This window comes from Chlorocebus sabaeus, chromosome 15 (assembly GCF_047675955.1).
Source record: "Chlorocebus sabaeus isolate Y175 chromosome 15, mChlSab1.0.hap1, whole genome shotgun sequence".
Taxonomy (NCBI): Eukaryota; Metazoa; Chordata; class Mammalia; order Primates; family Cercopithecidae; genus Chlorocebus; species Chlorocebus sabaeus.
Window position 1 is genome coordinate 54,561,190 of NC_132918.1, and position 14,553 is coordinate 54,575,742.

The 14,553-nt window shown below is 39.1% G+C and overlaps 1 protein-coding gene across 4 annotated transcripts in view; it reads left to right on the forward strand.

Moving 5' to 3' along the window:
* The window catches only part of STAG1 (STAG1 cohesin complex component), a 400,634-nt gene that overhangs the window by 326,921 nt on the left and 59,160 nt on the right, over positions 1 to 14,553 (forward strand). For all 4 annotated transcript variants that reach the window (XM_008009040.3, XM_073023594.1, XM_073023595.1 and 1 more), the window contains one exon: positions 13,464 to 13,544. In XM_008009040.3, the coding sequence (XP_008007231.1) occupies positions 13,464 to 13,544 (81 nt within the window). The remainder of the gene's footprint in view (positions 1 to 13,463; positions 13,545 to 14,553) is intronic.

The following is a 14,553-nucleotide window of genomic DNA, read 5'->3' on the forward strand; positions in this document are numbered from 1 at the left end:
CACTGTAGACTCATGAATACCTGTTTTATTTGAGAAGTTTTAAATCAGTACTCTTGTTTTTTATTTTGGTTATCAAATTGTAGCAGATTTGGCCAGTGGGAGTTCCTTTCAATCCAGTTCCTATGTACTTTAGAAAGGTCAGGCTTGGTGGCCCATGCCTGTAATCCCAGCTACTCAGGAGGCTGGTGTGATCTTTGCTCACTGCAACCTCCACGTCCCAGGTTCAAGTAATTCTCTGCCTCAGCCTCCCAAGTAGCTGGGATTACAGGTGCCCACCACCACGCCCAGCTAATTTTTGTGTTTTTAGTAGAGATGGGATTTCACCATCTTGGACAGGCTGGTCTTGAACTCCTGACCTTGTGATCCACCCGCCTTGGCCTCCCAAAGTGCTGGGATTACAGACGTGAGCCACCAAGCCTGACCTTTTTTGTGCTAATGAATTATTTTTAATCTGTGAAAAGTACTGAAAGTTACTGCAGTTCTGTAACAACAATAATCATTAGCTTGTGAAAAGCACACATTTCAGAATTTATTGTAATATCTCTTATGCCCACTTTTGTAGAATAAAGTCAAGATATATTTAAATTCTTTCTATTCTGTGACTTTGTTCCTATTTTCTGTTGGTATAGTTTTAAATTTAAATGTCATCTCAGATAACCTCTAAGAAAAATAATTTTTTTATTTTATTTTTTTCATGAAACCATTTGGAAGATGAAATATTAATTTTCTGGAAAAATACTGATTTTCTGCTTTATAGTTTCTACAACCCTCAGTAGATTCTAAAAATGGAAAACCAATCGAGCATTTATAGGTGTTTTTGTAAATAGTATTTGTTATAGAACAAAATTGTGTGACTACACCCATGAAAATGAAGTGTAATCATATATCACTAACTTTGGGCCTCTCAAGACATCAGGATAGAAAACTTTTATTTTGCTCTTATTATATACTAGGTACTATTTTAAACTCTCCCCTTGCCTGCCCAAGCTCGAGTGCAGTGATCTCAGCTCACTGCAACGTCCACCTCCTGGGTTCAAACAGTTCCCATGCTTCAGCCTCCCAGGTAGCTGGGATGACAGGCATATGCCACTGTGCCCAGCTAATTTTTGTATTTTCAAGAGATTCTCGTGCCTCAGCCTCCCCAAATAGCTGGGATGACAGGCATGTGCACCGTGTCCAGCTAATTTTTGCATTTTTAGTAGAGATGAAATTTCACTATGTTGACAGGCTGGTCTCAAGCTCCTGACCTCAAGTGATCCACCCACCTTGGCCTCCCAAAGTGCTGGGATTACAGGAGGGAGCCACAAGGCTGGTGACTTTTAAGTCTTTTACATTTAAGTCTTTTTAAGTTTTTACATTTGTTTCATTTTAAGTCTTTACATTTGTTTCAAAATATCATTTTCATTTTGTTGGTGATGAAACCAAAGAGATTAAATAGCCTTAGGTCACATAGCTATGGCATACCACTCAAATTTAGGTTTTTAAATTTTTTTCATTGTCTCTTCCCATTTTCTGCTACTAATGTGTTGTTTATGGTAGCTTGCACTACTCTTCCACTTTACCCATGTCTTCTAATGTTGGCCTTATGGCAAACTTTTTATTTTAAAACAAAGTCTTGCTCTGTCGCCCAGGCTGGAGTGTAGTAGTGTGATCTCAGCTCACTGCAGGCAACCTCCACTTCCCAGGTTCAAGCAATTCTCCTGCCTCAGCTTCCCAAGTAGCTGGGATTACAGGAGCCTGCCACCACACCCAGATAATTTTTGTATTTTTGGTAGAGAGAAGGTTTCACCATGTTGGCCAGGCTGGTCTTGAACTCCTGACCTCAGGTAATCTGCCTGCCTTGGCCTCCCAAAGTTCTGGGATTCCAGGCGTGAGCCACCATGCTCGGCCAGCAAACTCTTATTTTTTGTATTTATTTATTTACTTTTTTTTTTTCTTAGACAAGGACTTGCCCTGTTGCACAGGTTGGAGGGCAGTGACGCAATCACAGTTCACTGCATCCTCTACCTCCCAGGCCCTCAGCCTCTCAAGGAGCTGGGACCACAGGTCTAAGCCACCACACCCCAGCTCATTTTTTAAAAGACATATTTCATAGAGATGGGGTCTCACTGTGTTGCCTAGGCTGCTTTGGAACTCCTGGGCTCAAATGGGATCCTCCCACCACTGCCAACCCAAATACTGGTATTACAGTCATGAGCCACAACACCTAGCTGTATTTATCTTTTTTCGGGTATCTTTTTATGTGTTTTAGTGGCAATTATGGGGAGAGATTAGATGCTAGTATTTAATACATCATCATGAACTAGACATGAACACATTCTTCAGACTGAATGTAATTTAGGGGGTGAGTTTCAATGTGGTCACATTTTGGCTGGGCACAGTGACTCACAGCTGTAATCCTAGCACGTTGGGAGGCCAAGGCAGGTGGATGACTTCAGGCCAGGAGTTTGAGACCAGCCTGGGCAACATGGCAAAACCCCATCTATACTAAAAATACAAAAATTAGCTGAGCATAGTGGCGTGCTCCTGTAATCCCAGCTACTCGGGAGACCGAGGTGGAAGAATCACTTGTACCTGGGAGGCAGAGGTTACGGTGAGCCGAGATCGTGCCTCTGCACTCCAGCCTGGGTGAGAGTGTCTCAAAGAAAAAAAAAAAAGTAGTCACATTTAAGCCAATAGCGGTTATTGGTTTTTGGATAGATTGTGACTTATTATTTATTTACTTTTATTTTAATTTGTGTTTTGGAGACGGAGTGTTGCTCTGTCACCCAGGCTGGAGAGTAGTGGTGCGATCTTGGCTCACTGCAACCTCTGCCTCCAGGTTCAACCAATTCTCCTGCCTCTGCCTCCCGAGTAGCTGGGACTATAGTGCCCGCTACCATGGCCAGCCAATTTTTATATTTTTAGTAGAAACAGGGTTTCACCATGTTGGCCAGGCTGGTCTCAAACTCCTGACCTCAGGTGATCCACCTACCTCAGCCTCCCAAAGTGCTGGGATTACAGGCGTGAGGCACCATGCCTGGCTTGTGACTTATTATTTATGTTTTTTTATGTTGATAGAGTAATGCTTTTCTTAGAAGACTACACACTTATTTCCATGACTGAGCTTATAAATTATTTTAGTTACACACTTCTGATTATTCCTTGGTCATACTGTATCAAAACCTTTTAGTATTCTTCTATCTATCTAGACTCCTAAGTCAAAAAGACACGAATCTAGGTTAATGCCTCCCTTTTCTTCATGAGCACACACACTTTACATCCTACTTGCTGTTTACCTTGTCATTATTCACCAAAAAATGCATTTGGGTGCCAAGTCCTGAGGATATAATGGTGTGCTACAAGCAATCCTTAATCTCATGAGGCTCTTGGTTGTTTTTTATAAATTCTACCCTCTGAATATCTTCTTGCCATACTCTTTTAGCCGTACTACCATATCCTTAGTTTAATCCCTTACAGGTTGGTGCAAAAGTAATTGCGTTTTTTTTGCCATTTTGCGGTTTTTGCCATTTTAATGGCAAAAAAACGCAATTACTTTTGCACCAACCTAATACTTTCTTTTGAGGTTCACATCAGAACCTTTCTGTTTTAGTAACCTCAGTTTCACTCTCTCTCCTTTCTAGGTTCTGTTATAGTAACTCTCAACTATGTGTATGCATGAGAAACTCTGACAATGTTTTTTAAAAAATACCTGACTACTCTCAAATACTGTTGTATGCATGGATTACTTTGCCAAATCTCTATCAAAATTGAAAGTGGATATACCGTTCTCTGAGGATTTGTGGTTCCAGGAATTTAGATTATAAATATATACTTGGATATGTGTACAAAGGCATAGGTGCAAATATGTTCATTGTAGCATTTATGAATATTTAAAATTTAAAACATTCTACATGTTCATCTACAGAGAACCAGTTAAATACAGCAGGATAAAGGATGATGAGAAGATTTATATATACATACATTTAGTTGAAACGTATTTTTGGATGTTTCATAAGAAACTATTAACAGTGGCTTTCTCGGTGGAAAACTAGAGATCTTTAGTGGGGAAGAAAGTTAATTTGAATTGTACACCAGTTATACTGTTGGATATTTTACCATGCACATCTAATGCTTTTTATTTTATTATTATTTTTTTTGAGATAGAGTCTTGCTCTGTCGCTCAGGCTGGAGTGCAGTGGCACGATCTCGGCTCACTGCAACCTCCGGCTCCTGGGTTCAAGCGATCTACTGCCTCAGCCTCCCATCTAATGCTTTTTAAATTAAAATACAGTCCAGGCACAGTGACTCATGCTTGTAATCCCAACACTTTGGGAGGCTGAGGTGGGCAGATCACCTGAGGTCAGGAGTTTGAGACCAGCTTGTCCAACATGATGAAACTCTGTCTCTACTAAAAATACAAAAAATTGCTCAGCATGGTGGCATACACCTGTAATCCCAGATACTTGAGAGGCTGAGGCATGAGAATGACTTGAACCCAGGAGGTAGAGGTTGCGGTGAGCCAAGATCACACCACTGCACTCCAGTCTAGGTGACAGAGTGAGACTCTGTCTCAAAATAAAAAACAATTATTTAGCAATGAACAATTGAAAAGTGAAATATTATGAAATGTATAAATGTATTATTCACAATAGCGCCAAAAACATGAAACATTCAGGTATAAATCTGACAAAGTATGTGCAAGATATGTATGCTGAAAAGTATAAAACATTAATGAAAGAGGCCGGGCGCGGTGGCTTACACCTGTAATCCCAGCACTTTGGGAGACTGAGGCATGCGGACCACCTGAGGTTAGGAGTTCGAGACCAGCCTGGCCAATATGGCAAAATGCCATCTCTACTAAAAATACAAAATTAGCTGGGCATGATGGCACATGCCTATAATCCCAGCTACTCGGGAGGTTGAGACAGGAGAATCGCTCGAACCTGGAAGGCCGAGATTGCAGTGAACTGAGATTGCGCAACTGCACCCCAGCCTGGGCAACAAGAGCAAAACTCCCTCTCTCAAAAAAAAAAGAGATTGCAAAAAGAGAATATAATCTCTACACCACACTGTTGACATATGATTTTTCTTTTTACTCTTCCTTGTTTCCGATATTTGGAATTTATATGTAAGCTTGACAATACAATTACAGAGTCTTGAGTTGCCAAGAATTAATGTGCATTAGCCTGCTTCGTAATCCATTCTTTGGGATATAGATTCTTTGGGAAATCTTTTAATTCTTTAATCACGGAAGTTAACCTTTTATTGCATGAATTTTTTACTTGAGTTTTTCATGCTTCTAATTATATATGTTTTTTAACTTAGGATCTAGTATCCTGCTAATAATACAGTACATTGATTGGATAATCCCCCATTTCCCAGAATTTATGAATCTTCTCTCTTTACTGAATTGTTTGCTACTTTGTATCACTGAGGATTTGCATCAGTGTTTGTGTATTTCTTAACATTTCCTTAAAAATGTTACAGTGACTTTTACTCTGCCGTATTATTTTGAATTCTTGTACAGCAAAATTGACTGATTTTTCTATTTATGTACAGTCTTATGAATTTTAATGTGTTTAGATTTTTGTAGTCATCAAGATACAGAACAGTTTCACCATCCCAGAAGACTTCTTCATCCTTTTAGTCATATGCTCACCCTAGCCAAAACTCATGGACATCAGTGATTATTTTTCATTATGATAGTTTCATCTTTCTAAGATTTCCAAATAAATGAAATCATACAACATGTAACTGTTTAGAGCATAATGTCTTTCACTGAGTATAGTGTCTTCCCGGAAGTAATGTTTTTGAAATTAATTAAAGTTGTGTGAGTCAAAGTTGGTTCCTTTTTACTGCTGAATAATATTCTACTGTGTGGATACTTCAGTTTGCTTTATCCATCTGGCCACTGAAGGATATTGAGTTGTGTCCAGCATTTGCCTGTCACAACTAAGTCTGTCATGAACATTTGTATGCAAATTTTTGTCTGAATTGATAAGTACTCATTTCTATTAAGTAAATGCCCGGAGTAAAATTGCTAGGTTTTATGGTAATTATATATTTATTAGGTCAAACCGTTTTCCAGAGTGGCTGTACCATTCTGCATTCCTGCCAACAATGTATGAGCTTCAGTTATTGTGTATCATCATTGGTACTTGATAATTTTTACTTTAGCCATCCTTCTAAGTATATAGTGGTATCTTATCATGCTTTTAACATATTTTTCCTTTTTTCCTCTTTTTTTTTTTTTTTTTTTTTTGAGACAGAGTCTCATTCTGTGGCCTAGGCTGGAGTGCGGTGGCACGATCTGGGATTACAGACACCTTCTACCACAGCCAGCTAATTTTTGGTATTTTTAGTAGAAACGGGATTTGCCACATTACCCTGGCTGGTCTTGAACTCCTGGGCTCAAGCTATCTGCCCACCTTGGCCTCCCAAAGTGCTGGGATTACAGGCATGAACCACCACACCTGGCCTAACATATATTTTTCCTCATACTAAAGATGTTGAGGCTGGATGCACTGTCCCACGCCTATAATCCCAGCACTTTGGGAGGTCGAGACAGGAGGATCGTTTGAGCCCAGGAGTTTGAGATCAGCCTGGCCAACATGGTGAAACCCTGTCTCTACTAAAAATACAAACATTAGCTGGTCATGCTAGCACACATCTGTAATCCTAGCCACTCAGAAAGCTGAGGCATGAGAATTCCTTGAACCTGGGAGGCGGAGGTTGCAGTGAACCGAGATCATGCCACTGTATGTACTCCAGCCTGGGCAACAGAGTGAGACTTTGTCTGAAAAAAACAAAAAAAAAAAGGTGTTTTTTCATGTGTTTATTTACCAGCCTTATATCCTCTTTGGGAAAACCATATTGATTATTTGCATCTAAATGCTCATTTTGAAGAGGATGTTAATTGTCACTCTTATGAACCCAGTCTAAAAATGATAGACCAATACTGGCTGTCAGACACAATTAAGTTTAGTTCACTCTTTTATCATGCACCTGTCCACTAAAAAGTTTGAGCCTCCTTCTATTTAAGGTCTCTTGCCAACAGAAAAATAGAAGAGCCCAGATTTTCCACTGTCATTACATGGATTTTTTAGGATTTTAAACATATCCTATAGGTGTGGATAATATGCATGTATACACACACACATATATGCATAATTATTTTCCTGTTATTCTCTAGTCTTAATTCAGGGTTTATTTTCCATGTAAACTCAGTTTTCTAAACTTAAACATTCCAGAAACTTTACATTAATAATAAAATTAATCTTGAAGATGTGCAATATCTGTCATTAGCCACAAGCTGAATGATTCTCACTGATTCAGCCAGCTAGTCAGAGATACAAAGGTATAGTTCTTTTAAAGAACTATTAAGGGGCTAATAATTTTTTTTTTTATTAAAGTAGTGCTGGCTGCTATAATCAATTAATTTCAAAATCTCAGTGGCTTAACACATAGGAATTTATTTCTCACACCCATAACCATAAAGTATCATTAGGGGAAGTAGGGTGTTATTGCTCTCCCCAGTCATTCAGGGACCAAAGTTTTCCTGGGGTGTTGGTGTCCTGGCAGACAGAAGATAGAAAGAAAAGGCACTCCTACTTGTTAATTTACCTAGAAGTGTACAATACACGTTAGTGTTTCCTCCCAGGAACAGCATTTCCTCATGGAAACAGGAGGACGGAGAAGGTGGGTTGGAAGAAATTATTAGTCATCAGACTAATAATGACTTGCTGTCATTTGATGATCCTCTCCAGGCTCAGAGCAATGTTAATCAAAGGCAGAAGGGGTACTCAAGGTTGCAACAGTGGCTTTTGCCTTTTGCAATTTTTTATTCCTTGTTTCTTATTTCATTTGTCCTCCAGAAAGACGAAGTTACTGAATAATGATTTCTGAACAAGTTAGGATAACATTGCTGGTGTGGAGGATAAAATATCAAAATGAGTAAGAGTGAAGCTTGATATGAGAAGTTCTGAATTTTCTTTTGGTGTCAATAAGCTATATTGTTATGGAATTATGTCTGTGAGAAAGGAGAACGTTTCCCAGTCAATGAGAGCAAGCTTTTTATTTTAAGGTAATGCAGTGGAGTCCCTTTAAAAGTAAACTTAAAAGGAATACCAATGTGTGAAACAGATTAGAATGAGATATTTGTAACAGGTAATGGGATGACCAAATGTCTCTGTTCCCTCATAACCCCTGACAAAAAACTTCTTTAAAACTATGAAACAGCCTGAAATATTTCTAGTGTAGGATAATAAAAAAGTAGAAGGAAAGGAAGTGATATTTTTAATGAGTAGGACAATGACATAACCAAAATAAAGCAATTCTTCTTCAACATTACTTTTTTCCAGCTTAATTTCTCATTGATTACTATTAATTTATGTATCACTCTTCTAGTAATTTAACAAATACGGTTTCAAATTCAAGGGAATTTTTAAAATCTTATCTTTCTTTTCCATTCAGACCTCATTATTATTGTACTTAATATTATAATTTAGAATTTACCTTAAGGTATCTCAGGACCATTGAACATCTTCTAGTGTAGTAGGGTGATTTGTTTAGCACTAATGTTTATAACTTGACAGTGTTCCAATAGTCTATTTTCTGCATTCTGACATGAGTCAGTCATTTAATTATGTTTAATAAAATCCTGACATGATCTCATTAATGTTGCACCAAAGGCAGCACCACTTATTCCTCTAAATTCCTCTAATTCTTTTTTTCTTTCCTTTTTTGTTTTCTTTTTCTTTACTTTTTCTTTTTTTAAAAGTCAGTCTCTGTCGCCCAGGCTGGAGTGCATTGGTGTGATCCTGACTCATACAACCTCTGCCTCCCAGGTTCAAATCATTCTCCTGCCTCAGCCTCCCCAGTAACCAGGAATACAGGCATGTGCCACCACGCTTGGCTAATTTTTTGTATTTTTAGTAGAAACAGGGTTTTGCCATGTTGACCAGGCTGGTCTATAACTCCTGACCTCAGGTGATCCACCCACCTCGGCCTCCCAAAGTTCTGGAATTACAGGCATGAGCCACTGCACCCGGACCAGTTATTCCTCATACCTCCAATTCTTAAGAGTTATTGTCAGTCTCAAGTAGGCACATTGGAAGTATCTTTTGCTTGAGTGATCTGAAACCTTAAAATTTATTATTTTTTTTCTTTTTTAGACAGAGTCTCACTCTGTCACCCAGGCTGGAGTACAATGGCATGATCTCGACTCACTGCAACCTTCGCCTCCTGGGTTAAAGTGATTCTCACGTCTCAGCCTCCAAATAGCTTGGACTACAGGTGTGTACCACCACGCCTGGTAATTTTTTGTATTTTTAATAGAGACGGGGTTTCACCATGTTGGCCAGTCTGGTGTGGAACTCCTGACCTTAGGTGATCCACCTGCCTTGGCCTCCCAAAATACTGGGATTACAGACATGAACCACTGCGCCTGGCCTGAAACTTGAAAATTTTAAAGTAAAATCAGCTAGGCCGGGCATGGTGGCTCACACCTGTAATCCCACTTTGGGAGGCTGAGGTGGGCAGATCACAAGCTCAGGAGTTCGAGACCAGCCTAGCCAACATAGTGAAACCCCATCTGTACTGAAAATACAAAAATTAGCCCAGTATGGTGGCAAGCGCCTGTAGTCCCAGCTACTCAGGTGGCTGAGGCAGGAGAATTCCATGAACCCGGGAGGAGGAGGTTGCAGTGAGCCAAGATATTGAGCCAAGACATGAGCTAGAGTCATTGCACTGTAGCCTGGGTGACAGAGTGAGATTCCATCTCAAAAAAAAAAAAAAAGTAAAATCAGCTGTAACTCACAAATAGTTTCTGCAGCATTCTACTTATTGATTCCCTTTTAACTTATTATCTACGTATGTTTACCTTTATGGTTTGTAGTTTATCAAGTGGAGAAGATAATAGTGACACTAGATAAATTTACTGATTAAATAATGGAATACTGGCTGGGCGCGGTGGCTCACACTTGTAATCCCAGCACTTTGGGAGGTCGAGGCAGGTGGATCACCTGAGGTCAGGAGTTAGACACCAGCCTGACCAACATGGTGAACCCTGTCTCGACTAAAAATACAAATATTAGCCGGGCGTGGTGGCACTTGCCTGTAATCCCAGCTGCTCAGGAGGCTGAGGCAGGAGAACCGTTTAACCCGCCACTGCACTCTAGCCTGGGGGACAGCAAGACTCGATCTCAAAAAATAAAATAAAGGCCGGGCGCGGTGGCTCAAGCCCGTAATCCCAGCACTTTGGGAGGCCGAGATGGGCGGATCACGAGGTCAGGAGATCGAGACTATCCTGGCTAACACGTTGAAACCCCGTCTCTACTAAAAAAAATACAAAAAATTAGCCGGGCGAGGTGGCGGGCGCCTGTAGTCCCAGCTACTCGGGAGGCTGAGGCAGGAGAATAGCGTAAACCCGGGAGGCGGAGCTTGCAGTGAGCTGAGATCTGGCCACTACACTCCAGCCTGGGCGACAGAGCCAGACTCCGTCTCAAAAAATAAAATAAAATAAAATAAATGAATATCAATATTAAGTATGCTTTATTGCAAAAAGATACATCATTTATTCAAAAAATGTAGTAAACATTTTGTGTACAAAAATGCAGTGAAAGACCTATCCAAAGCCTGGGCGACAGTGCAAGACTCCGTCTCAAAAAAAAAACTGAAAAGGTGCTCATCCTCGTTGTATTTAGAGAAATGTAAAATTAAAACCACTACTCATATGTAATAGAATTTCCAAACTTAAGTAATCTGATATCAAGTGTTGGTAGAAATGTGAAGACACAGCAACTGTCAATGACTAGTAGATACACTTTGGATAACAGTTTGGGAATATCTAATAACATTATACATACACATACTGTATGATCCAGAAGTCCTAGTCTTAGAGCATCAGGAATAGGATTTTGTCTCTGTTTTCCAGAGAGACAGATAACAGAATTCAGGAAAGTAAGATTGATTAAAGATTACAATGTAAAAGAGAACTCCAATTTGGATAGGTTTTTTACTACATTTTTGTTTGAATACTTGATGTATCTTACTGCAATAAAGCATACTTAATATTGATATTCTCAAAATGCGGTCTGGGAACCCATGGGGGGTTTCCAGGAGAGGTCCATGAAGTCAAAACTATTTTTACAATAAGATCAAGATGTTATTTCCTTTTTTCACTCTCATTCTCTTGCAAGTGTACAGGTGGAGTATTGGTATCATAGCAAGGAATATTCATGTTATCTACAAAAGTTATTAAACTGTACCTTCTTTTCCCAAACTACTTTGTGAGACTGGATTTTTTTCGTATACTTCAATGAAAACAATATATTGTAACATAATCCAAAACAGGAAAATTCAGTTTTTTCTATTAAGACAGACCTTAAAGATTTGCAAAAATGTAAAACAGTGCTACTCTTATTAAATGTTCTTTCGTTTAGAAAATTTATTTTGAGGCTGGGTGCAGTGGCTCACGCCTGTAATCCCAACATTTTGGGAGGCCGAGGCGGGCAGATCATGAAGTCAGCAATTCAAGACCAGCCTGGCCAACATGGTGAAACCCTGTCTCTACTAAAAATACAAAAATTAGCCAGGCATGGTGGCGGGCGCCTGTAACCCCAGCTACTCGGGAACCTGAGCCAGGAGAATCGCTTGAACCCGGGAGGCGGAGGTTGCAGTGAGCCAAGAATGCGCCATTGCACTCCAGCCTGGGCAACAAAGTGAGACTTCATCTCAAAAAAAATAAAATTATTTTGTTTTGAGGCCGGGCGCGGTGGCTCACGCCTGTGGTCCCTAGCACTTTGGGAGGCAGAGGTGGGAGGATCGCCTGATCTCAGAAGTTTGAGACCCGCCTGGGCAACATGGCAAAACCCCATCTCTACTAAAATACAAAAAAATTAGTCGGGCATGCGGCTGTAGTCCTAGCTGCTCGGGAGGCTGAGGTAGGAGAATTGTTTGAACCCGGGAGATGGAGTTTGCAGTGAACCTAGATCATGCCACCGCACTCCAGCCTGGGCGACAGAGTAAGACTCTGTCTCAAAAAAAAAAAAAAAAGAAAGAAAAGAAAATTTATTGATAATTGGGTACCATGGCTCAGACCTGTAGTCCTAGCAGTATGGGACACCAAGGCAGGTGGATTGCTTGAGTCTGGGAGTTCGAGACCAGCCTGCGCATCATGGCGAAACCCCGCCTCTAATCAAAATACAAAAGTTAACCGGACATGATGGTGCATGCCTGTAGTCCCAGCTACTTGGGAGGCTGAGGTGGGAGGGCCACTTGAGCCAGCGAGGCTGAGGCCACAGTGGCCGTGATCACACCACTGCACTCCAGCCTGAATGACAAAGTGAGACCCTGTCTCAAAAAAAAAAAAAAAAAGTTTATTTCTTTTCAGAAAGTTTTATTATTTGTTATGTAATAAATTTTTTAAGTGAATTAAGTATTTTATAAACATTTCTTAGTTTTAGTTTCTAATACAATAGTATTGAGAGATATAACCCACATAAGGAAAAACTCTTCTGGACTCTTAGTAACTTTTAAGAGTACAAACAGATCCTGAGAACTAAAAACTCTGAAAACCTCTGCCCTAGAAAAATGCATGCAGAGTGCACCAAGAGACATGTATAAGCATGTTCATCGCAATATGATCCATAATGGCCTAAAACTCAAAGCAGTGTAAAAGTTTATCAATGATAGATGAATAGGGAGTATTCTAAATATTACACAGAACTAAAAACTAATGAACTTTAGGTATGTGCAACATCAATAAATCTGAAACGTAAATGTTAAATGAAAAAGTCAGACTCAAAGTAATACACATTGTATGATTACATTTATGTATTGTTCAACGATATGCATAAAAATCTTTAGGAATGCAGACTTAGGTAATTAAAATATGCCAATTCCCAAATAATCTGTAATAACTGTTGCCCTTGGGAGAAAAAAGATGCTATATTGGGAGGAGATGCTAGCAATGTTTTATTTCCTGATGTGGGTGGTAGTTACAAGGTATTTTTTGCTTTATATTCATTAAGCTTTATACTCATAAGTATACTTTTTGATGTGACTATTTTCACATTAAAATTCTTTAAAACAAGTAGAAATTTTCTTATAAAATGTGGGTAAATACTTTAGATTCAGTTATTTCAACTATAAAATTTGGATAAAAATAATTTCATCAGTCTCCTTTTAAAAATTTGACTAAGCAAAATATTAATGACACTACATTTTTGTTTAAACATAGTGCTATTTCAATCTATATTTATTCCCATATGTTGTGTCTTTATTCTCCAGATTGATATATTGGTTTGTCCTTTTTAACCAAATATTTTATACATTCTCATTAATTATACAAAAATTTGGACTTGAAGCTATAGTATCAAATAACAACTGTGATAAATATTATTATCTTAGCACAGTGCAAACAGATTATCTCATTTTTTTTGAATTTTTCATTAAAAAAAATTTTTTTTCATTTGATACAGATAGTCGTGCAAGCACTGCAGTGTTCCCATTACTCGATTCTTTGGCAGTTGGTGAAAATTACTGATGGTTCTCCTTCCAAAGTAAGTAAGAGTTTCTGTAGGCAGAAGGGTTATTACTGAAATAATAACCTTGCTTAACTATTTAATAATTTACTATTATCTGTTATTGTATAATATAAATTATTGTAATATTTAATAAAATATATGATTATTACCAGTTCTTGGTTTATCTTATGAGTAAGTATACATTTACCTCTTTGGGAAGAGCCAGAATCTTCAAGCAAAAGACACATAGTTATGTGTGTGTATATATATGTACACACGCACACAGATTAAAACTTCTTATATAAAATCGCTGTAGTAGACACAAGAGCTCTGATAGGTAACATGCTATTAAAAAGAATAACATTGAGGCCGTGCATGGTGGCTCACGCCTATAATCCCAGCACTTTGGGAGGCCAAGGCAGGCAGATCACTTGAGGTCAGGGGTTCAAGAACAGCCTGGCCAACATAGTGAAACTCCGTCTCTACTAAGAATACAAAAATTAGCTGGACATGGTGGTACCCATCTGTAGTCCCAGCTACTCAGGAGGCTGAGGCAGGAGAATCACTTGAACCCAGGAGGTAGAGGTTGCAGTGAGCTCAGATCACACCACTGCCCTCCAGCCTGAGCGACAGAGTGAGAGACTCTGTCTCAAAAAAAAAAAAAGAACACAAACATTAGCCAGATGTGGTGTTGGGCACCTGTAATCCCAGCTACTGAGGAGGCTGAGGCAGGAGAATCGCTTGAACCCAGGAGGCAGAGGTTGCAGTGAGCCAAGATCGTGCCATTGCACTCCAGCCTGGGCAACAAGAACAAAACTCCATCTCACAAAAAAAAAAAAGAGTAACATCATTGAAAGGTAATAGTATGTAGCTTTTGATTCTGGCAGTATGATACCTAGAGACACAAAGTGAACAACTCTCTTGAAGTTAAAAACAACTTAAAATGTTGGGTAAATTTTGTTTGTATTTTAATGTATCCATGACCATGCAAAACAGAAAGAAAAAATGGGGGCTAGGGATTAAATGAAAAGTAAGATCAAGAAAG